The following is a 25454-nucleotide window of genomic DNA, read 5'->3' as shown; positions in this document are numbered from 1 at the left end:
ATAGTCACCATAGTCATCATAGTCACCATAGTCACCATAGTCACCATAGTCACCATAGTCACCACAGTCACCGAAGTCACCTTAGTCATCACAGTCACCACAGTCACCAGTTAACATAGTCTCCACAGTCTCCACACTCACAATAGTCACCATAGTCACAATAGTCACCATAGTCACAACACTCACCATAGTCTAAATAGACACAATAGACACCATAGTCAAAATAGTCACCATAGTCAAAACAGTCACCATAGTCACAATAGACACAATAGATACCATAGTCACTATACTCACCATAGTAACCAGTCACCATAGTCTCCATTGTCACCACAGTCACCACAGTCAAAATAGACAACAGAGTCACCACAGTCACCATAGTCAACATGGTCAATATTGTCACCACAGTCACCATAGTCACCACAGTCACCATAGTCACCATAGTCACCACAGTCACAACAGTCATCATAATCACCATAATCACCATATTCACCATAGTCACCACAGTCACCATAGTCACCACAGTCGACATAGTCACTACGGTCACCATAGTCACCAAAATCACCACAGTCACCATATTCACCACAGTCACCATAGTCACCACAGTCATCATAGTCACCACAGTCACTCAGTCACCATAGTCACCACAGTCGTCATAGTCACTACGGTCACCATAGTCACCAAAATCACGACAGTCACCATAGTCACCATAGTCACTATAGTCACCACAGTCGTCATAGTTCTTATAGTTACCACAGTCACCATAGTCACCACAGTCATCATAGTCACCATAGTCACCATAGTCACCGCAGTCACCATAGTCACCATAGTCACAACAGTCACCACAGTCACCATAGTCACCATAGTCTCCACAGTCACCACAGTCACCATAGTTTCCACAGTCACCATAGTCACCACATTTATCATAGTCTCCATAGTCACCACAGTCAGCACAGTCACCATAGTCTCCATAGTCTCTAAAGTCAGCACAGTCAGCACAGTCACCATAGTCTCCACAGTCACCAAAGTCACCACAGTTACCATAGTCTCCACAGTCACCGAAGTCACCGAAGTCATCACAGTCAGCACAGTCACCAGTTAACATAGTCTCCACAGTCTCCACAGTCACAATAGTCACCATAGTAACAATAGTCACCATAGTCACAACAGTCACCATAGTCACAATAGACACAATAGACACCATAGTCACTATACTCACCATAGTAACCAGTCACCATAGTCACCATAGTCACCACAGTCACCACAGTCAACATAGACAACATAGTCACCACAGTCATCATAGTCAACACAGTCGCCACAGTCATCATAGTCACCATAGTCACCACAGTTACCACAGTCACCATAGTCACCACAGTCATCACAATTACCACAATCACCATAGTCACCACAGTCATAATCGTCACCATAGTCACCATAGTCACCATAGTCACCACAGTCACCATAGTCACAACAGTCACCACAGTCACCATAGTCACAATAGTCACGACAGTCATCATAGTCACCATAGTCACTATAGTCACCACAGTCATCATAGTTGTTATTGTTACCATAGGCACCATAGTCACCACAGTCACCATAGTCACCATAGTCACCACACCATAGTAACTAGTCACCACAGTCACTACAGGCACTTTAGTCACCATAATCATCATAGACAACAGGTAGCAAAGTAACCATAGTAACCATAGTCACTATAGTCATAAAAGTCACCATAGCCATTATAGTCATCATAGACACCAAAGTCACCATAGTCACGACAGTCACCATACATAGTCACCATAGTCACCATAGTCACCATACACAGTTACCATGCATTGTTACCATAGTCATCATAGTTACCATAGTCACCTTACATAGTCACCATAATCATCATAGTTACCATAGTTACGGTAGTCACCATAGTCACCATACATAGTCACCATAGTCACCATAAATAATCACCATTGTCATCATAGTTACCATAGTTACCATACATAGACACCATAGTCACGATAGTCACCATTGTTATCGGACGAGCACACAAGCTAACAAAGCAGCACTTACTGTGACATGACAACTGGGCGTCCCCTCACATTCAGCAGTGTTCCCGGCCTGAAGCCCCAGGGCACAGCGAGAGACACAATCCGGCCCAGGTCCTGCAAGCAACAGACAACTCACCTGTGTTATAACGTTAAGAGCAGTTTTATCTCATTTTAGGCAGTATATATCAGTTACTTTTAGGTATTGTATATTATCTCTGGGTGTTTCAGCGTGTATTCATTATCTCTGAGTATTTTGGGAAGTCTATATTATCTTTGGGTATTTTAGGGAATACGGGATATGACCTCCATGGGCGGCAAGGCAAGGCATCTTCGAATGCGGCGTCGAACTGAGTAGACAAGCGTCCTCACATCGACTGCAGGTATCCGATTCCATTCTTCACGGTGGGCAACGATCAAAGCTTGTCTCGTGAAGGGAGGATGTTGACCCCAGCTGGTCCCAGAGATGTTCTATGGGTGACGTTGTTGGCGTTGAGGAAGTCTCTAGTAATACGGGCTTTATGGGGTGTGGCGTTATCTTGTTGGAACACCGTCCGTTGTTGACGCTGGATGAAAGGAAGAACCACTGACCGTAAGATATTGTCAATGTAGCGTTGTGCTGTCAGATTGCATTTGATGATAACAAGTTACGTCTTTTCTTCCTCGCAAATGCCGCCCCAGACCATCACACTTCCTCCTCCGTAAGGTTCCATCTCCTGGACAAAACAAGGAGCCGTACGTTCACCACGTTGTCGATATACTCGCGTCCGCCCATCAGGTTTGAAGTGTTGGAACCTGCTCTCGTCACTAAACAACACTCGCCGCCATTCCCTTTGTTGCCATCGCTGAGTTTGCCTGCACCACTTCAATCTGGCACGTCGATGTTGACGGGTCAAGGTCATGCCCTTGAAAGGGCGATAAGCCCGGAGACCATAATGTCGTAGTCGTCTGGTCACTGTTTGTCTGCTGACCGGATGTCCTAAGCTGTTGGCTGGGTATTTCAGGTCGTATATTATCTATTGGTAATGTACGGGGATTTCAGAGAGATAAACACAGATTTACGAGTGACGAGAAGTGAAGGATTATCTATTATATAAGTTCCTTGATTTTAGGACCGACAGATAATCCGTCATAGTTTATTTACCCATCGTCAAGTTTTGTAGATGTAGGGGTTACGAATGTACACATTGTACATGTGGTGGATAGGAATGACCACATTGTACATGACGATTGTATAAATGTACACACTGTACATGATGGGGGTAGGAATGAACACAGTAAAGATTTAGGGGATGGTTGAAGGAGATAGGGATGTACACATTGTACATGCTGGGGATAGGAATGAACACATTGTACATGCTGGGGATAAGAATGTACACATTGTACATGCTGGGGATAAGAATGTACACATTGTACATGCTGGGGATAAGAATGTACACATTGTACATGCTGGGGATAGGAATATACACATTGTACATGATGGGGGTAGGAATGGACACACTGTACATGCTGGGGATAAGAATGTACACATTGTACATGCTGGGGATAGGAATGGACACATTGTGCATGCTGGGGATAGGAATGAACACATTGTACATGCTGGGGATAGGAATGGACACATTGTACATGATGGGGATAGGAATGAACACATTGTACTTGATGGGGATAGGAATGAACACACTGTACATGCTGGGGATAGGAATGGACACATTGTACATGCTGAGGATAGGAATGGACACATTGTACATGCTGGGGATAGGAATGTACACATTGTACATGCTGGGGATAGGAATGTACACATTGTACATGCTGGGGATAGGAATGGACACATTGTACATGATGGGGGTAGGAATGGACACACTGTACATGCTGGGGATAAGAATGTACACATTGTACATGCTGGGGATAGGAATGGACACATTGTGCATGCTGGGGATAGGAATGAACACATTGTACATGCTGGGGATAGGAATGGACACATTGTACATGCTGGGGATAGGAATGAACACATTGTACATGCTGGGGATAGGAATGAGCACATTGTACATGCTGGGGATAGGAATGTACACATTGTACATGCTGGGGATAGGAATGAACACATTGTACATGCTGGGGATAGGAATGGACACATTGTACATGTTGGGGATAAAAATGTACACATTGTACATGCTGGGGATAGGAATGGACACATTGTACATTCTGGGGATAGGAATGAACACATTGTACATGCTGGGGATAGGAATGAACACATTGTACATGCTGGGGATAGGAATGTACACATTGTACATGCTGGGGATAGGAATGAACACATTGTACATGCTGGGGATAGGAATGGACACATTGTACATGCTGGGGATAAAAATGTACACATTGTACATGCTGGGGATAGGAATGAACACATTGTACATGCTGGGGATAAGAATGTACACATTGTACATGCTGGGGATAAGAATGTACACATTGTACATGCTGGGGATAAGAATGTACACATTGTACATGCTGGGGATAGGAATATACACATTGTACATGATGGGGGTAGGAATGGACACACTGTACATGCTGGGGATAAGAATGTACACATTGTACATGCTGGGGATAGGAATGGACACATTGTGCATGCTGGGGATAGGAATGAACACATTGTACATGCTGGGGATAGGAATGGACACATTGTACATGATGGGGATAGGAATGAACACATTGTACTTGATGGGGATAGGAATGAACACACTGTACATGCTGGGGATAGGAATGGACACATTGTACATGCTGAGGATAGGAATGGACACATTGTACATGCTGGGGATAGGAATGTACACATTGTACATGCTGGGGATAGGAATGTACACATTGTACATGCTGGGGATAGGAATGGACACATTGTACATGATGGGGGTAGGAATGGACACACTGTACATGCTGGGGATAAGAATGTACACATTGTACATGCTGGGGATAGGAATGGACACATTGTGCATGCTGGGGATAGGAATGAACACATTGTACATGCTGGGGATAGGAATGGACACATTGTACATGCTGGGGATAGGAATGAACACATTGTACATGCTGGGGATAGGAATGAGCACATTGTACATGCTGGGGATAGGAATGTACACATTGTACATGCTGGGGATAGGAATGAACACATTGTACATGCTGGGGATAGGAATGGACACATTGTACATGTTGGGGATAAAAATGTACACATTGTACATGCTGGGGATAGGAATGGACACATTGTACATGCTGGGGATAGGAATGAACACATTGTACATGCTGGGGATAGGAATGAGCACATTGTACATGCTGGGGATAGGAATGTACACATTGTACATGCTGGGGATAGGAATGAACACATTGTACATGCTGGGGATAGGAATGGACACATTGTACATGTTGGGGATAAAAATGTACACATTGTACATGCTGGGGATAGGAATGGACACATTGTACATTCTGGGGATAGGAATGAACACATTGTACATGCTGGGGATAGGAATGAACACATTGTACATGCTGGGGATAGGAATGTACACATTGTACATGCTGGGGATAGGAATGAACACATTGTACATGCTGGGGATAGGAATGGACACATTGTACATGCTGGGGATAAAAATGTACACATTGTGCATGCTGGGGATAGGAATGAACACATTGTACATGCTGCGGATAGGAATGGACACATTGTACATGCTGGAGATAGGAATGTCCACTGTATAGATGAAGGGGGAAGAAATGTAAACAGTGTTTATGCTGGTATAGGAATGTCCATATTGTGAAGGGGATAGGGGAAACATATATTTTAGAATGTTTTTTTTGTAGATTATAACTTACAAGGCTTCACACAAAGAAACAAACTAAAACGTACTTGTATCACGCTTCAGACACAGAATCAGTGAAACATATCATATTCCTTGTATACCCCAAGACATACCGGATCGTCTCGTACTGTGTTCTCCAGATATGGAGATCTCCAGACGTTTTGGCAGCAGCCAGGGGACACCCCGCTCCATGTTGAGTTTGGTAAGCAGTAACTCACGGACACGCCACACGGACGCTCATCGACGTGACACCAGACCTTGTACCTGACCCGGCTGCCCACTGCTTGACCTTCTCCAGAGCCCTCCAGAACGGCTCTTCTTGCACTTGGTGGAGGCAGTGGACAAGTCACCTTGGGGACATAAACTAACTTCATCTATATCGATCCCTAACAAACTTTCTCGCACAGCTACTCGTCATATCGGCTGTCAATATTCGTCCAACTTTTTTATACATATGTTAATCAATATCATACATGTATTAACCAGAGTTAACACCATACTCTATATCCACCAATGTATCCCACGAGCAGTTCACCAAACACATATATATTATCCACCAATGTTTCAAGCAAAACAGCTTCCACAACCCGCTGCGGGTTGTGTGTCTACACTCAATGTCCCTCAGAAATTGTGAAAGGTGTTGCTACACTGAATGTCTATCACCCCTTGCGGGAGTTGTTTCTACATTGAATGTCCTACACTTAATATCTATCAGATATAGGGTTGTCCCTCACCAATTGTGAGGTGTGTTTCTACACTGAATGTCCCTCACCAAATTATGAGAGGTGTGTCTACACTGAATGTGCATCACATTTTTTGGTAAGTGGGTCTACACTGAATCTCCCTCACCTATTTTGGGAGATGTGTGGGAGGTGTTTCTACATTGAATGTCCCTCACCCATTACGGTAGGTGTGTTTACACTGACTGTCCATCAACCATTGTTGGAGGTGTGTCTACACTGATTGTCCCTCACCCAATTATGGGAGGTTTGTCTACACTGAATGTCCATCACCCATTATGGTTGTTGGTTGGTTTTTTGTGTAACGCCGCACTCAGCAATATTCCAGCTATATGACGGCGGTCTGTAAAATAATCGAGTCTGGACCCGACAACCCAGTGATTGACATCATGAGCATCGATCCACGCAATTGGGAACGATGACATATATCAACCAAGTCAGCAAGACTTACCACCCGATCCCGTTACTCGCCTTTTACGACAAGCCTAGTAGCCTTTTACGGCAAGTATGGATTCTACACTGAATGTCCATCACCCATTGTGGGAGGCGTGTCTACACTGAATGTCCATCACCCATTGTGGGAGGTGTGTTTACAGTGGATGTCCATCACCCATTGTGGGAGGCGTGTCTACACTGAATGTCCATCACCCATTGTGGGAGGTGTGTCTACACTGAATGTCCATCACCCATTGTGGGAGGTGTGTTTACAGTGGATGTCCATCACCCATTGTGGGAGGTGTGTCTACACTGAATCTCCCTCACCTATTTTGGGAGATGTGTGGGAGGTGTGTCTACACTGAATGTCCATCACCCATTGTGGGAGGCGTGTCTACACTGAATGTCCATCACCCATTGTGGGGTGTGTGTTTACACTGAATGTCCATCACCCATTGTGGGAGGTGTGTTTACACTGGATGTCCCTCACCCATTGTGGGAGGTGTGTTTACGCTGAATGTCCATCACCCATTGTGGGAGGTGTGTCTACACTGAATGTCCATCACCCGTTGTGAGAGATGTGTCTACACTGAATGTCCAACAACCATTGTGGGAGGTGTGTTTACACTGAATGTCCATCACCCATTGTGGGAGGTGTGTCTACACTGAATCTCCCTCACCTATTTTGGGAGATGTGTGGGAGGTGTTTCTAGACTGAATGTCCATCACCCATTGTGGGAGGTGTGTCTACACTGAATGTCCCTCACCTTTTTTGGTAAGTGTGTCTACACTCAATGCCCCTCACCCATTGTGGGAGGTGTGTCTACAATGAATTACAAAAAAACCTATTGTGGATGGTGTCTACGCAAAATATCCATCACCCATCCTGGGAGGTGTTTCTCCCCTGTATGGTGTTAATCCACCACTGCGGCATGTTTGTTTGCATTGGACGTCGATATTCTCCTGTCACCATGTGGTTTAAAGCTCTTGGCCGTCTTACGGATACGTTTCATAATCTAAATGATCATTATTCACTGGTGTTGGCCATTCTGTTTTATTTTCTTCCTGCATGTATGCACAGGACAACGAATGGAATTTTTAAAAATTATGTTTGCTACATTTCCGCGTTCTTTGAACAGCGTACTAACCTTGAGAGCAGTACGTGACGTGGACACCGCTGCAACTTCGACAAGCTGGTGTCGTTGTTGTGTACAACTGTGCACAGAAGGGCACTCGGACCTCTGTCACAGAGAACCCTCATATTATCTCTCCTTATTACTCCAGGAGCGATGTTGTTGACCGAAATTGTTGGTCCAGTCCAAATTGTCAATATGAAAGCAAAGCACGTGCATGAAAACCAATGTTTCATACTGAATTTATCAGGAAATCTGAAACAATATAGCGGTGTTTGGGCCCTTCCTGCTTTCTTGTGTGCAGCTGTGAAGACCTACTGCTTTACAATGTGCGACTGTGCACACTTACTGCCTTACTGTATGCTGCTGTGAACTCTTCCTGCTTTACTGTCTGTTACCATGAACACTTCCTGCTTTACTATGTGTTACTATGAACACCTCCAACTTTACTGTGTGCTTCTTTGAACATTTTTTACTTTACTGTCTGTTACTATGAACACTTCCTGCTTTACTATGTGTTACTATGAACACTTCCATCTTTACTGTGTGCTTCTGTGAACACTTTATACTTTACTGTTTGTTACTATGAACACTTCCTGCTTTACTGTGTGCTGCTGTGAACACTTCCCACATTACTGTATGCTGCTGTGAAAACTTCTCTCTTTACTGTGTGATGCTGTGAACACTTCCCACATTACTGTATGCTGCTGTGAAAACTTCTCTCTTTACTGTGTGATGCTGTGAACACTTCCCACATTACTGTATGCTGCTGTGAAAACTTCTCTCTTTACTGTGTGATGCTGTGAACACTTCCCACTTTACTGTATGCTGCTGTGAAAACTTCTCTCTTTACTGTGTGATGCTGTGAACACTTCCCACATTACTGTATGCTGCTGTGAAAACTTCTCTCTTTACTGTGTGATGCTGTGAACACTTCCCACTTTACTGTATGCTGCTGTGAAAACTTCTCTCTTTACTGTGTGATGCTGTGAACACTTCCCACATTACTGTATGCTGCTGTGAAAACTTCTCTCTTTACTGTGTGATGCTGTGAACACTTCCCACTTTACTGTATGCTGCTGTGAAAACTTCTCTCTTTACTGTGTGATGCTGTGAACACTTCCCACATTACTGTATGCTGCTGTGAAAACTTCTCTCTTTACTGTGTGATGCTGTGAACACTTCCCACTTTACTGTATGCTGCTGTGAAAACTTCTCTCTTTACTGTGTGATGCTGTGAACACTTCCCACTTTACTGTATGCTGCTGTGAAAACTTCTCTCTTTACTGTGTGATGCTGTGAACACTTCCCACTTTACTGTATGCTGCTGTGAAAACTTCTCCCTTTACTGCGTGCTGCTGTGAACACTTTCCACTTTACTATGTGCTGTTGTGAACATTTCCCTTTTTACTGTATGCTTTTGTGAACACTTCTCCCTTTACTGCGGGCTGCTGTGAACACTTTCGACTTTACTATGTGCTGTTGTGAACACTTCCTGCTGTACTCTGTGCTGCTGTACAGCACCATACAAGGAAAGTTTTGCTGCTAAACCATTTCGTTAAACGTTTTATCTATTTTTTATCTCCCCCAATGATATCTCTGATGATATCTCGTTTCCGTAAGGATATTGTCTAAGTCTCGTGAGGTTTCTTTGTCGTAACGATACTTTCTAAGTCTCGTGAGGTTTCTTTGTCATTTATTCATGTATGGGAGGCCATAGGCCCATGTACATTTCCGTTATATATAGTAACACACAATTGAGGCAATTTACATTGAAAACAATACTAAGGGTACAATATTAGGTCTTTGTACGTAACGATAGAGCTTCCTTCCTTCACATGCTACATTTCTGAGTATACGGTCATTTTGGCTATTTAAGAGATTGCTAAAAGTCTTAATACATGGATTGTTATAGAATCTTACAGGAATATACTTTTGTCTTAATGATACGTAAAACGGGCAGACAAACCCAAAATGGACTTCGTCCTGAATACAACCATTGTTACATAGCCGACAAAAGCGTTGTGAATAAACAATATCCTCTCTTCTGCCCAGATTACTCCGTATAAGCAATTCACTTAATCTCAACAGGCACAGCATACATCTATGGTCTCTATTTCTGAAAGCTGTAACATAATATTCCATATCCAATAATATCTTGTGAATAATACCTTAATTTACAAGAATATTAAATTTTCATCTGTATACTCTGTTTGTTACAATCCAACAAACGCTGTCTAAATAGCTGCAAGAAATACTTAACATCACCAATATTCTGTTCGTGCCACACATAAGCACATCCATAAATGTCGAGTAAATATTTAACATGAGTTGCCCAAGTAATTCTACCACATTCATCCAGCTTCTTCATCATCAAATAACACTGTCGGGGATATCTCTCATTATTCATTCTAATCAGTTTACACCAGTATTTAACACACTTCATATGATAATCCACATGCAAACCATTTCTTCCACATTCAACTAATATTGCTGACCTTCATACATATTTACCAACTTCTAATTTTTTATACAAAACTTAGTATGAAAAGTTTTGACAATTTGACTACCTTTGCAACCCCAGATCTCAGCACCATAAAGAAGAATGGGCTTTATCTTAATATCAAACAATGTAAATAAAATGTTAACTGGCATATTTACAAAGTGAAACTGCAATTGTTTAATAGCAACCAAAGCCTTATTGGTTTTTATCTTGAGGGTATCAATGCATTTGGTCCAAGACAATCTATTTGAAAACAGAACACCAAGATAACTAAAGTAAGTACTAACATTGATACGTTTATCATTCAAAAACCATCGTTTATCATACCTTAAAGTACCACCTCTTCTGAAAACCAAAAGTTCGGTTTTAGATATGTTAATTTCAAGTCCCCCACATTTTACAAAAATTGGATAAAATCTCAATTTTTCTTTGCAGACCTATTACTGTGTCATCGAAAATACACAAATCATCTGCATATAGTAAAAGTAATATGTCTCTAAACTCCTCTCCAATAAAAATCCCTCGCAAATCACTACTTTGTATCATAGACTGTAATTCTAGGATAAACCCCGTGAACAGAAACGGACTCAACACGCAGCCCTGTCGAACACCACTCAGTGTTTCGAAATAATCTAAAAGAGTGTTATTTGATGTCCTGACAGCACACTGAATCTTAGAGTATAGATCCTTCAAAACCACCAATAAACGACCGTGTATTCCATTTTTCATCAATGAATACCACAAGAGCTTTCGGTTCATCGAATCGAACGCTTTACGGAAATCAACAAACAAACAATAAAATCTTCCCCGACGTTTAGAGAGATATTTTGTGCTAAACACTGTAATGAAAATATATCATCAGTTGTACTGTATCCGCTTCGAAATCCTGCCTGAGCTTTAGGAATTGTACCATAAACGTCCGCAAAAGTCTTGAGTCTATAATTTAATACTGTTGTCATCAACTTTCCAAATACATCCATCAGCGTTATTCCTCTATAATTATTGACATCATTTATATTATCTTTCTTAAGCAGGAGCACTACTATACCTTTTGCCCACTCGTAAGGGAATACACCACTATGCATTAGCCTATTAAAAACTATAGTTAGGTATGGTATGATTGAAGTGCTGCAACATTTAACCATATCGGGACGACTTCCATCCGGTCAAGCCGATTTACCCAGCTGATGATACTTCTTCTTCAGTTATATCAGGATTAAGGAGATTATTCATAACATCATCATTACAGTAATTGCACTCATTAATATCATGGCTGTTCATAAAAGTTTCTGCCTCATCTAGATTGTCCCCATCCACAGGTATATCAGTTACACATGCTGGAAATATTCTGTCCGGGGTTCCCTGTAACGGGCAGTGAAGAAATAATATTGTTGACGCGTCCACAAAAGGACTTGCCATTTTTGCTATTATTGACCAAATCATTTATACAATGTTCATCATGCTCCAATCTCTTTTGTCTACACAGCTCTCTATATTTATTCTGAATTACAAAATATTCCTTCAAAAGTACCTTACTTCCTGAAATTCTGAGTTTATTAAACTTTTGTCTTTTTAACTTCATACTCTCATCATCGTACCGATTCTTACAATCCTTAGTCCGGCAAACAGTACTATCCTTTTCTTTAAAAGACCACAAGACCACAAAGCACAAATATGAAATACATCAACTAATCTTTCTACCGCAGACTCGATATTACGTGGAACCTGGTCTCTGTCACTATCTAATACATAAGGTGATAACATATCAGCTACAGACTGCCGCAAAGTTTCAATAACAGCGTCCTTCCAAACATATCTTAGTATATCTGACGATGTATTATTTTCCTCGTTTTCTGTCCTTGCAATGACATAACAATTGGAAAATGATCAGACTCACACCGTGCACGTATAGTCAATATCTCTGGTAAATAAGTGACTTGAACATAAACAGTAATAAACCAAACTAGCTCCGTCTCCTATAAACCAAGTGAAGCTACGCTCTGTATCACCCGAACATCGCCCATTCAACATGTGAATGTTATGAGTGAAACACAAATCTTGGTGTTCCTTTCCATATTCATTGCATATATCATCACGGCTTCGTCTGGGTGTGTCAAAGGAATCAGACACATAGTCCATGTCCTCAAAACACAGTATGTACCGATTCCCATCATGCACAACAAAATCGGACTGATTTCCACACCTGGTGTTAAGATTCCCAAATACTATAAACTTAAAATATTAGCAATCTGCTTCAAAAGAAAAACAGAAACGAAATCAATGAAATGACGCAACCATCTTCTCAAATTATGTCTTGTTGAAGATAAACTGCTGTTAGACACTAAAGGCACAAATTGTATCTGTGAGTCTTGTGGACCTAGTCAGCCCAATATCCAATCTCCAGATGTCTGCCAAGCAGGCTAGGTAAGAGTTGAATATCTTCACGACTGGGATATTTTCTATGAATATCTCTAATTGACCCGGAGGATGACATGCTAAGCATGCTAAACATGGTAGGTCTAAGCAGTCTGAAGGTCGAACGGTGTATAACTTGGAACTGTGACACTGAGCCTCGAAGCTCCAGTAACCATAGACTTGCCCCCCACATCTGACTTTTCTTTCTCTCCTTTGAGAAATACAAGATCACCAACTTAAATTAGTTTCAGCCATGACAGTGCTACCATGAGCTTTAGATTTGCTGTTTTGTGGATGGTTAAATGTTTAGGTGACATTTTGTTCAAGATGAGTTGTCTGTGATAGGCAGCTGTTCTCTAGTCATTTGATCACGTTGGGTAGATTCTGCACGGGCAGACAGGCCACATCAGGGTACAGATGTTAGTTGGGATTTTGTTTACATTCTTTGGTGAGCCAATTTCAAGTTCAATACCATATTGTTTCAACGGTGGATCCGTGTCGAGGGAAATAAAGCCTGTGACAGGGTCAACCCTGATTGCGGTGCCGCTATCACCAAAGATCGCTTATGTCGACGCAAAGCGAAAGGATGGCATTGTGTTGATCATCACGTGTCTCTCTCTCAGTCAGGTATGTCAATGTGAAAGAAGAAACAGTTTCATGAAGGACACATACGAGTTGGTCATAGCGTTTCATGATATTTACACCAATAAGCACAAGTGTACTGTGGGTAGAACTGAGACAACCACTCCCCTCTCACACAGTCTAAGACATCCACACAGTCTGAGAAACCAATTATCCTTACATACATTCTAACACCCACTCTCCTTACACACAGTCTGGGGCACCCACTCTTCTTACATACAGCCTGAGACACCAATTATCCGTACATACATTCTAACACCCACTCTCCTTACACACAGTCTGGGACATCCACTCTTCTTACAAACAGTCTGCGACACCAATTATCCGTACATACATTCTAACACCCACTCTCCTTACACACAGTCTGGGACACCCACTCTTCTTACACACAGCCTGAGAAACCAATTATCCTTACATACATTCTAACACCCACTCTCCTTACACGCAGTCTGGGACACCCACTCTTCTTACATACAGCCTGAGACACCAATTATCCTTCCATACATTCTAACACCCACTCTCTTTACACACAGTCTGGGACACCCACTCTTCTTACACACAGCCTGAGAAACCAATTATCCTTACATACATTCTAACACCCACTCTCCTTACACGCAGTCTGGGACACCCACTCTTCTTACATACAGCCTGAGACACCAATTATCCTTCCATACATTCTAACACCCACTCTCTTTACACACAGTTGGGCTGTATATTCCCTAATGCGTCGGGAGCTGAGAAGTGACGAAGACAGAACATAGAGCCGAGGCCCTTATGACCCTGTCATCTCTCAGTGAACGAGTGATGTATCCAACCTGACACCAGATCAGCCTCGCCCACCTGGTCAAACTCCATCAACACAATCACTCAGTCACATGGTATATGTGTACATTTCCCTTCATTTACATAGCTGACACAAATAACCGGCTCTGTATCAACATACTTAAAGATGAAGGAGTACCATTATCCTGACAAGACATGAAACTGTCAGCAGTATGTTTGTGTTGAAGTTCCCGTACACAGGCCAACTGGGTATGCTTGTGTCGATGTTCCCTTACACAGGCCAACTGGGTATGCTTGTGTCGAAGTTCCCTTACACAGGCCAACTGGGTATGCTTGTGTCGAAGTTCCCGTACACAGGCCAACCGGGTATGCTTGTGTCGAAGTTCCCTTACATAGGCCAACTTGGTATGCTTGTGTCGACGTTCCCTTACACAGGCCAACTGGGTATGCTTATGTCGATGTTCCCTTACACAGGCCAACTGGGTATGCTTGTGTCGATGTTCCCGTACACAGGCCAACTGGGTATGCTTGTGTCGATGTTCCCGTACACAGGCCAACTGGGTATGCTTGTGTCGATGTTCCCTTAGACAGGCCAACTGGGTATGCATGTGTCGTTGTTCGCTTAAACGGGCCAACTGGGTATGCTTGTGTCGACGTTCCTTTAAACATGTCAACTGGGTATCCTTGTGTCGATGTTTGCTTAAACATGTCAACTGGGTATGCTTGTGTCGATGTTCCCTTAAACGTGTCAGCCTGGTATGTTCGTGTTGATATTCGCTTAAACATGTCAGCTGGGTATGATTGTGTCGATGTTCCCTTAAGCAGGTCAACTGGGTATGCTTATGTCGATGTTCCTTTTAACATGTCCGCTGGGTATGCGGAATACTACGATGACACATGCTTGTCGAATTCATACGTACGGAATGCTACGGTACGGTGACAGCTTCTTATCGGGTGCATGTGTATGATTAAGTTGATAATAATTAGCATTCAACACAGAGCATAAAGAACTAGATATTCGTATCATTTAACACTATTGAACTGCGTGGGCTATAACAGACGGAGATACACTAACAGCATGGGCTGTAACAGACGGAGATACACTGATGTTGTGTCGCTGTAATCCTCCTTTATCGGCAGTGGTCGTAATAATGGTGAAAATTATAGAAATTGATCAATGAAAATAAGTGATGACCCCAAGTGTTCGCAAAGAGGGGAAGCATGTCCTGCTCCACTGGTACAAATGTAAAAGATATACATCGTGTGAGTCCTGTCGTGTGGCGATATTCACCATATACTGTAAGTGTTGAGTTTAGTTCGATTCCACCGCTTGCACATCCTGCCGAAATATGAAAACGTCATATATCAAATATCAAGTTGACATGTGTTCCTACTGTCGCTGTGTTTGTCAGTATGGAATATTGGGTTACATCCATGGTTTACGGGCGAAGTAAATGCACTCCTCCCGACATTGTAGTCGTACAGCGAGAACAATACTTTCGCATATTTTCGCCGCTTATTGTTCAAGTGTATCGTCCTCACCCAGCGGCCAAAGTTCAGAGCCCACGCGCTGCTCATATAATCCTATCAAGGGATTGTGTATATGAATTATCTTATGTCATAGGTGACTGATATTGGCTGATATCTCCATCTAAAACTGTTGTTAGAATCATCACGCATGTTAACACAGGGCACATGGTGTCAGCAACAGAAATACTTCCACAGGTATATAGCCAGGTGACTGCTGTGACAGCTCGTCGTGTCTGATTCAGATGTAGTTGAACGGAGAAAACTGAAGTCAAGGTAAGAGTACTCCCACCTGTAACATCTGACCTTTCTCACACACAGAGAACAGGGACTGACTAAACCTTTCTCCACACACAGAACAGGGACTGACTTAACCTTTCTCCACACAGAGAGTAGGGGCTGACTAAACCTTTCTTCACACACAGAGCAGGGACTGACTACACCTTTCTTCACACACAGAACGGGTACTGACTAAACCTTTATCCAAACACACAGAACAGGGACTGACTACACCTTTCTCCACACACAGAACAGGGACTGACTAAACCTTTATCCAAACACACAGAGCAGGGACTGACTACACCTTTCTTCACACACAGAACGGGTACTGACTGCACCTTGCTCCACACACAGAACAGGGACTGACTAAACCTTTATCCAAACACACAGAACAGGGACTGACTACACCTTTCTCCACACACAGAACAGGGACTGACTGCACCTTGCTCCACACACAGAACAGGGACTGACTAAACCTTTATCCAAACACACAGAACAGGGACTGACTACACCTTTCTCCACACACAGAACAGGGACTGACTAAACCTTTATCCAAACACACAGAACAGGGACTGACTACACCTTGCTCCACACACAGAACAGGGACTGACTGCACCTTTCTCCACACAGAGTAGGGACTGACTTCACTTTTCTCCACACACAGAGCAGGGACTGACTAAACCTTTCTCCACACACCCAGAGTAGGGACTGACTTAACCTTTCTCCACACAGAGAGTAGGGGCTGACTAAACCTTTCTTCACACACAGAGCAGGGACTGACTACACCTTTCTTCACACACAGAACGGGTACTGACTGCACCTTGCTCCACACACAGAACAGGGACTGACTAAACCTTTATCCAAACACACAGAACAGGGACTGACTACACCTTTCTCCACACAGAGAGTAGGGACTGACTTCACTTTTCTCCACACACAGAGCAGGGACTGACTAAACCTTTCTCCACACAGAGAGTAGGGGCTGACTACACCTTTCTCCACAGACACAGAGAGTAGGGGCTGACTACACCTTTCTCCACACACAGAGCAGGTACTGACTACACCTTTCTCCACACACCCAGAGTAGGGGCTGACTACACCTTTCTCAACACACAGAGCAGGGACTGACTAAACCTTTCTCAACACACAGAGCAGGGACTGACTACACCTTTCTCCACACACACAGAGCAGGGACTGACTACACCTTTCTCCACACAGAGAGTAGGGGCTGACTACACCTTTCTCAACACACAGAGCAGGTACTGACTACACCTTTCTCCACACACACAGAGCAGGGACTGACTACACCTTTCTCCACACAGAGAGTAGGGGCTAACTACACCTTTCTCCACACACACAGAGAGTAGGGACTGGCAACACCTTTCACCACACAGAGAGTAGGGGCTGACAACACCTTTCTCCACACACACAGAGTAGGGGCTGACAACACCTTTCTCCACACACACAGAGTGGGGGCTGACTACACCTTTCTCAACACACAGAGCAGGGACTGACTACACCTTTCTCCACACACACAGAGCAGGGACTGACTACACCTTTCTCCACACAGAGAGCAGGGGCTAACTACACCTTTCTCCACACACACAGAGAGTAGGGACTGGCAACACCTTTCACCACACAGAGAGTAGGGGCTGACAACACCTTTCTCCACACACACAGAGTAGGGGCTGACAACACCTTTCTCCACACACACAGAGTAGGGGCTGACAACACCTTTCTCCACACAGAGAGAAGGGACTGACTACACCTTTCTCTACACACACACAGCAGGTGCTGACTACACCTTTCTCCACACACAGAGAAGGGACTGACTACACCTTTCTCCACACACACAGAGAGTAGGGACTGGCAACACCTTTCTCCACACAAAGAGTAGGGGCTGACAACACCTTTCTCCACACACGGAGAGTAGGGGCTGACAACACCTTTTTCCACACACACAGAATAGGGGTTGACTACACCTTTCTCCACACAGAGAGAAGGTACTGACTACACCCTTTTCCACACACAGAGAGTAGGGCTGACTACACCTTTCTCCACACACAGAGTAGGGACTGACTACACCTTTCTCCACACACACAGAGTAGGGACTGACTACACCTTTCTCCACACACACAGAGCAGGGGCTGACTACACCTTTCTCCACACACACAGGGTAGGGGCTGGCAACACCTTTCCCCACCGGCCGCTTTCTGGCAAAGGTTTCCTGGGCCAATAACAGCTTGTCAGAAGTAAATGCTGAATAAGACAAGGAACACAATCAGGAACAAGAACAAGACGAAGAACAACCGAGTGTAATCAGTAGGAAGTATGCGGATGCGGTGCATAAACAATATGGATGTATTTGTAAATGCACCCTATCCGGCGACATCCTTCTGTCTAGATGCACCCCAACCGATGATTACTAACTGAATATCCGCCCAACCCTGTGAATACTAATGTATATCCGTCCCAACCGGCAAATACTAACTGTATATCCGCCCCAACCGGCAAATACTGACTGTATATCAACACCAACCGGCAAATACTCTGTGTATATCTGAATTCTGACTGTGCATCTCTGTCTGACACGGCGCTTACTGACTGTGTATATCCGCCCCAACCGGAAAATACTGACTGTGTAAATCCGTCCCAACTGGCAAATATTGATTGTGTATATCCACCCCAACCGGCAAATACTGACTGTACATATCCACCCCAACCGGCAAATACTGACTGTGTATATCCACCCCAACCGGAAAATACTGACTGTGTATATCCGTCCAAACAGACAAATACTGACTGTGTATATCCGCCCCAACCGGCAAATACTGACTGTGTATATCCGTCCCAACCATCAAATACTGACTGTGTAAATCCGCCCGAACCGGCAAATACTGACTGTGTATATCTGCCCCAACCGGCAAATACTGACTGTGTATATCAGCCACAACCGGCAAATACTGACTGTGTTTATCTGCCCCAACCGTCAAATACTGACTGTGTATATCCGTCCCAACCGGCAAATACTGACTGTGTAAATCCGCCCTAACCGGCAAATACTGACTGTGTATATCTGCCCAAACCGGCAAATACTGACTGTGTATATCCGTCCCAACCGGCAAATACTGACTGTGTAAATCCACCCCAACCGGCAAATACTGACTGTGTATATCCGTCCAAACCGGCAAATACTGACTGTGTAAATCCACCCCAACCGGCAAATACTGACTGTGTATATCAGCACCAACCGGCAAATACTGACTTTGTATATCTGCCCCAACCGGCAAATACTGACTTTGTATATCAGCCCCAACCGGCAAATGCTGACTGTGTTTATCTGCCCTAACCGTCAAATATTGACTGTGTATATCCACCCGAACCGGAAAATACTGACTGTGTATATCCGTCCCAACCAGAAAATACTGACTGTGTAAATCCGCCCTAGCCGGAAAATACTGACTGAGTATATCTGCCCCAACCGGCAAATACTGACTTTGTATATCCGCCCTAACCGGCAAATACTGACTGTGTATATCCGCCCCAACCGCCAAATACTGACTGTGTATATCCGTCCCAACCGTCACAAATACTGACTGTGTATATCCGTCCAAACCGGCAAATACTGACTCTGTAAATCCGCCCTAACCGGCAAATACTGAATGTGTATATCTGCCCAAACAGGTAAATACTGACTGTGTATATCTGCCCCAACCGGCAAATATTGTCTGTGTATATCAGCACCAACCGGCAAATACTGACTGTGTATATCTGCCCCAACCGGCAAATACTGACTGTGTTTATCCACCCGAACCGGACAATACTGAATTTGTATATCCACCCCAACCGGCAAATACTGACTGTGTATATCTGCTCAAACAGGCGAATACTGACTGTGCATCTCTCTCTCACACGGCGAATACTGACTGTGTATATCCGTCCAAACTGGCCAATACTGACTGTGTATATCCGCAACAAACTGCAAATACTTACTGTGTATATCTGCCCTAACCGGCAAATACTGACTGTATATATCTGCCCAAACCGGCAAATACTGACTGTGTATATCCATCCAAACTGGCCAATACTGACTGTGTATATCCGCACCAACCGGCAAATACTGACTGTGTATATCTGCCCAAACCGGCAAATACTGACTGTATATATCTGCCCCAACCAGAAAATACTGACTGTGTATATCAGCACCAACTGGCAAATACTGACTGTGTATATCCGTCCAAACCGGCAAATACTGACTTTGTATATCAGCACCAACCGGCAAATACTGACTGTGTATATCCGTCCCAACCGGCAAATACTGACTTTGTATATCCGCCCCAACCGGCAAATACTGACTGTGTATATCCGTCCAAACCGCCAAATACTGACTGTGTATATCCGCCCCAACCGGCAAATACTGACTGTTTATATCCGTCCCAACCGGCAAATACTGACTGTGTATATCCGCCCTAACCGGCAAATACTGACTGTGTATATCCGCCCCAACCGTCAAATACTGACTGTGTATATCTGCCCCAACCGGCAATTACTGACTGTGTGTATCCGCACCAAACGGCAAATACTGACTGTGTTTATCTGCCCTAACCGGAAAATACTGACTGTGTATATCTGCCCCAACCGGCAAATACTGACTGTGTATATCAGCACCAACCGGCAAATACTGACTGTGTATATCCGTCCAAACCGGCAAATACTGACTTTGTATATCCGCCCCAACCGGCAAATACTGACTGTGTATATCCGTCCCAACCGTCAAATACTGACTGTGTATATCCGTCCCAACCGGCAAATACTGACTGTGTATATCCACCCCACCGGCAAATACTGACTGTGTATATCCGTCCCAACCGGCAAATACTGACTTTGTATATCCGCCCTAACCGGCAAATACTGACTGTGTATATCTGCCCCAACCGGCAAATACTGACTGTGTGTATCCGCACCAAAAGGCAAATACTGACTGTGTTTTTCTGCCCCAACCGGAAAATACTGACTGTGTATATCTGCCCCAACCGGCAAATACTGACTGTGTATATCCGCCCCAACCGGCAAATACTGACTGTGTATATCCGCCCCAAACGGTAAATACTGACCGTGTATATCCGCCCCAACTGGCAAATACTGACTGTGTATATCCATCCAAACCGTCAAATACTGACTGTGTATATCCGTCCCAACCGGCAAATACTGACTGTGTATATCCGCCCAAATCTGCGATTACTGACTGTGTATACCCGCCCAACCCGGCGTTTACTGGCTGTCTTAATGTACCATCTGTATGTGCTTCCTATCTCACGACTATGGTTAGTCACTTCGCGGCCTACCAAGACCATTCCGATGAATGCATACCTACCCACAATCATCACAACGACACTTTGGCAATTCATCGCGCTCATCAACAGTGGATGAAGATTGCATCTGCGTTTGCTACAAGATACGTTTGTTCCTGCTGTTGTGTGATAGATGCTGCATTTGCTGACTGCAAGAACGAGTAAATGCATCCTCTATTACCCACACAGCCGGAGAACTGCATCGCCTATTATCCACACAGTCGGAGCAGTGCATCGACTATTACCCACACAGCCTGAGCACTGCATCCTCTATTACCCACACAGAAGGATCATTGCATCCTCTATTATCCACACAGGTGGAACACTGCATCGCCTATTATCCACACAGGTGGAGCACTGCATCCTCTATTACCCACACAGCTGGAGCACTGCATCGCCTATTACCAACACAGCCTGAGCACTGCATCCTCTATTACCCAAAAAGCCTGAGCTCTCCATCGCCTATTACCCACACAGCCTAAGCACTCCATTCTCTATTACCCACTCAGCTGGAGCACTGCATCCTCTATTATCCACACAGGTGGAACACTGCATCGCCTATTATCCACACAGGTGGAGCACTGCATCCTCTATTACCCACACAGCTGGAGCACTGCATCGCCTATTACCAACACAGCCTGAGCACTGCATCCTCTATTACCCAAAAAGCCTGAGCTCTCCATCGCCTATTACCCACACAGCCTAAGCACTCCATTCTCTATTACCCACTCAGCTGGAGCACTGCATCCTCTACTACCCACACAGCTGGAGCACTGTATCATCTATTACCTACACAGCTGGAGCACTGCATCGCCTATTAAACACACAGCCAGAGCACTGCATCCTTTATTACCCACACAGCCTGAGCTCTGCATCGCCTATTACCCACACAGCTGGAGCACTTCATCCTCTATTACCCACACAGCTAGAGCACAGCATCCTCTGTTACCCACATAGCTGGAGTACTGCATCCTCTACTACCCACACAGCTGGAGCACTGCATCATCTATTACCCACACAGCTGGAGCACTGCATCGCCTATTAAACACACAGCCAGAGCACTGCATCATTTATTACCCACACAGCCTGAGCTCTGCATCGCCTATTACCCACACAGCTGGAGCACTCCATCCTCTATTACCCACACAGCTGGAGCACAGCATCCTCTGTTACCCACATAGCTGGAGCACTGCATCCTCTATTACCCACACACCTGGAACACTGCATCCTCTATCACCCACACACCTGGAGCACTGCATTCTCTATTACCCACACACCTGGAGCACTGCATTCTCTATTACCCACACAGCCTGAGCACTGCATCCTCTATTACCCACACACCTGGAGCACTGCATTCTCTATTACCCACACAGCCTGAGCACTGCATCCACTATTACCCATACAGCCTGAGCACTGCATCCACTATTACCCACTCAGCCTGAGCACTGCATCCTCTACTACCAACACAGCTGGAGCAATGCATCCGCTATTACCCACACAGCTGGAGCAACGCAACCTATATTACCAACACAGGGAGCATTCCATCGCCTATTACCCACACAGCCTGAACACTGCATCCTCTATTACCAACACAGCTGGAGCAACGCATGATCTATTACCCACACAGCTGGAGAACTGCATCCTCTATTACCTACACAGCATGAGCACTCCATCGCCTATTACCCACACAGCCTGAGCACTGCATCGCCTATTACCAACACAGCTGGAGCACTGCATGATCTATTACAAACACAGCTGGAGCGCTGCATCCTCTATTACCTACACAGCCTGAACACAGCATCTTTTATTACCAACACAGCTGGAGCAATGCATGATCTATTACCCACACAGCTGGAGCGCTGCATCCTCTATTACCTACACAGCCTGAACACTGCATCCTCTATTACCCACACAGCTGGTGCACGCCATCGCCTATTACCCACACAGCTTGAGCACTGCATTCACTGTTACCCACACAGCTGGAGCACTCCATCGCCTATTACCCACAGAGCCTGAGCACTGCATCCTCTATTACCCACACAGCCAGAGCACTGGATCCTCTTTTATCCACACAGCTGGAGCAATGCATCCTCTATTACCCACACAGCTGGGGCAATACATCCTCTATTACACACACAGTCGGAGCACTGCATCGCCTATTATACACACAGCCGGAGCAATGCATGATCTATTACCCACACAGGTGGAGCACTGCATCCTCTATTATCCACACAGCTGGAGCACTGCTTCCTCTATTACCCACACAGCTGGAGCAATGCATCCTCTACTACCCACACAGCTGGAGCAATGCATCCTCTATTACCCACACAGCTGGAGCAATGCATCCTCTACTACCCACACAGCTTGAGCACTGCATCATCTATTACCAACACAGCTGGAGCACTGCATAGTCTATTATACACAGCTGGAGCAATGCATGATCTATTACCCACACAGCTGGAGCACTGCATTCTCTATTACCCACCCAGCCGGAGCACTGCATCCTCTATTACCCACACAGCTGGAACACTGCATCCTCTATTACCCACACAGCTGGAGCAGTACATCCTCTATTACCCACAGCGCGTGAGCACTGCGTCGCCTATTATACACACAGCCTGAGCAATGCATGATCTATTACCCACACAGTTGGAGCACTGCATCTTCTATTACCCACACAGCCTGAGCACTGCATCCTCTATTACCCACACAGCTGGAGAACTGCATCCTCTATTACCCACACAGCAGGAGCACTGTATCCTATATTACCCACACAGCTGGAGTACTGCTTCCTCTATTACCCACCCAGCTGGAGCACTGCATCGTATATTACCCACACAGCTTGAGCACTGCATCGCCTATTACACACACAGCCTGAGCACTGCATCCTCTATTACCCACACAGCTGGAGAACTGCATCCTCTATTACCCACACAGCAGGAGCACTGTATCCTATATTACCCACACAGCTGGAGTACTGCTTCCTCTATTACCCACCCAGCTGGAGCACTGCATCGTATATTACCCACACAGCTTGAGCACTGCATCGCCTATTACACACACAGCCTGAGCACTGCATCCTCTATTACCCACACAGCTGGAGAACTGCATCCTCTATTACCCACACAGCACCGCATCTGTACTATCTGTATACATTCACTGATGACTACAAAGGGCAATCACACAATTTGTATACAACCCAGTATGTGTACAGAGATAGAAACCATCACTCTATTCAGACTTCATTCAGTACTTTAGGCCTTTGGCCCATAATACAAACAAGATGAAAAAAACTAATTAAATGTACATGCTGAATAAACGGCTGGAGGAAAGTACGATTTATATTAACGGGATAGGTGTTTTACTTCTAATCGTTAGTGTGAGTGAGTGAGTTGGGTTTAACGCCGCTTTAAACAGTATTCCAGTTATATCGCGGCGTGTCAGCTTAATGTGGAAGGAAAGCCCGAAGTGATGCAGGTCTCAGACGTTTACCACTTCGGTGAAACCCCCGAGCACGGGTATCGTGCTGACAAACCTAGAAACATTATCGGGGAGAACCGGGATTCGAAACACAATCATAGGTTTCTGGCGTGCCAAGGGAGGCAACTCCGCAGAGCAAATCGTGGCGCCTTAGACGACTGGGCCACGGCTGCCCCCCTTTAATCGTTAGTACTTGACAGAGGAATATATTCAAACATTTAACAACATAGGTCTAACGAAGGTTTCAGTTATTGGTGGATTTATGAGATAATTAGCGAAACATTCTGTTCTCGGTTTGGAATA

At 44.6% G+C, this 25454-nt stretch overlaps 2 protein-coding genes and 1 pseudogene across 2 annotated transcripts; all 3 read right to left on the bottom strand.

Moving 5' to 3' along the window:
* Window positions 1-625: 625 nt before the first annotated feature.
* Window positions 626-1201, bottom strand: LOC139458719 (heterogeneous nuclear ribonucleoprotein A3-like). Its single transcript, XM_071240126.1, has one exon. It carries the CDS (start codon window positions 1199-1201, stop codon window positions 626-628), a length of 576 nt encoding a protein of 191 aa, XP_071096227.1.
* Window positions 1202-1212: 11 nt separating this feature from the next.
* On the bottom strand, window positions 1213-6055 carry LOC139458718 (uncharacterized). Its single transcript, XM_071240125.1, has 4 exons — window positions 5977-6055; window positions 3290-5754; window positions 2091-2153; window positions 1213-1623 (listed from the first exon to the last, which is right to left on the bottom strand). The coding sequence occupies exons 1-4, from the start codon at window positions 6053-6055 to the stop codon at window positions 1213-1215; spliced, it is 3018 nt and encodes a 1005-aa protein (XP_071096226.1).
* Window positions 6056-9969: 3914 nt separating this feature from the next.
* LOC139458717 (uncharacterized) overlaps window positions 9970-25454 on the bottom strand; it is a 35909-nt pseudogene continuing 20424 nt past the window's right edge.

This window comes from Haliotis cracherodii, unplaced genomic scaffold (assembly GCF_022045235.1).
Source record: "Haliotis cracherodii isolate W230 unplaced genomic scaffold, xgHalCrac1.p SCAF_13, whole genome shotgun sequence".
Classification (NCBI taxonomy): domain Eukaryota; kingdom Metazoa; phylum Mollusca; class Gastropoda; order Lepetellida; family Haliotidae; genus Haliotis; species Haliotis cracherodii.
Note: the sequence above shows the minus strand (reverse complement) of the source record. Positions and strands in the feature narration are given on the sequence as shown.

What these genes read in the sequence shown, in the direction of transcription:
- LOC139458719 (XM_071240126.1), bottom strand. Translation starts at nt 1,201, where the DNA reads ATGGTGTCTATTGTGTCTATTGTGACTATGGTGACTGTTGTGACTATG.
- LOC139458718 (XM_071240125.1), bottom strand. Translation starts at nt 6,055, where the DNA reads ATGGAGCGGGGTGTCCCCTGGCTGCTGCCAAAACGTCTGGAGATCTCC. An exon ending in ACACAGTACGAGACGATCCG is followed by an intron (nt 5,755 to 5,976) that starts GTATGTCTTGGG and finishes TCATCTATACAG; the next exon opens with TGGACATTCCTATCTCCAGC. An exon ending in GGCCGGGAACACTGCTGAAT is followed by an intron (nt 1,624 to 2,090) that starts GTGAGGGGACGC and finishes TGTGGTGACTAG; the next exon opens with TTACTATGGTGTGGTGACTA.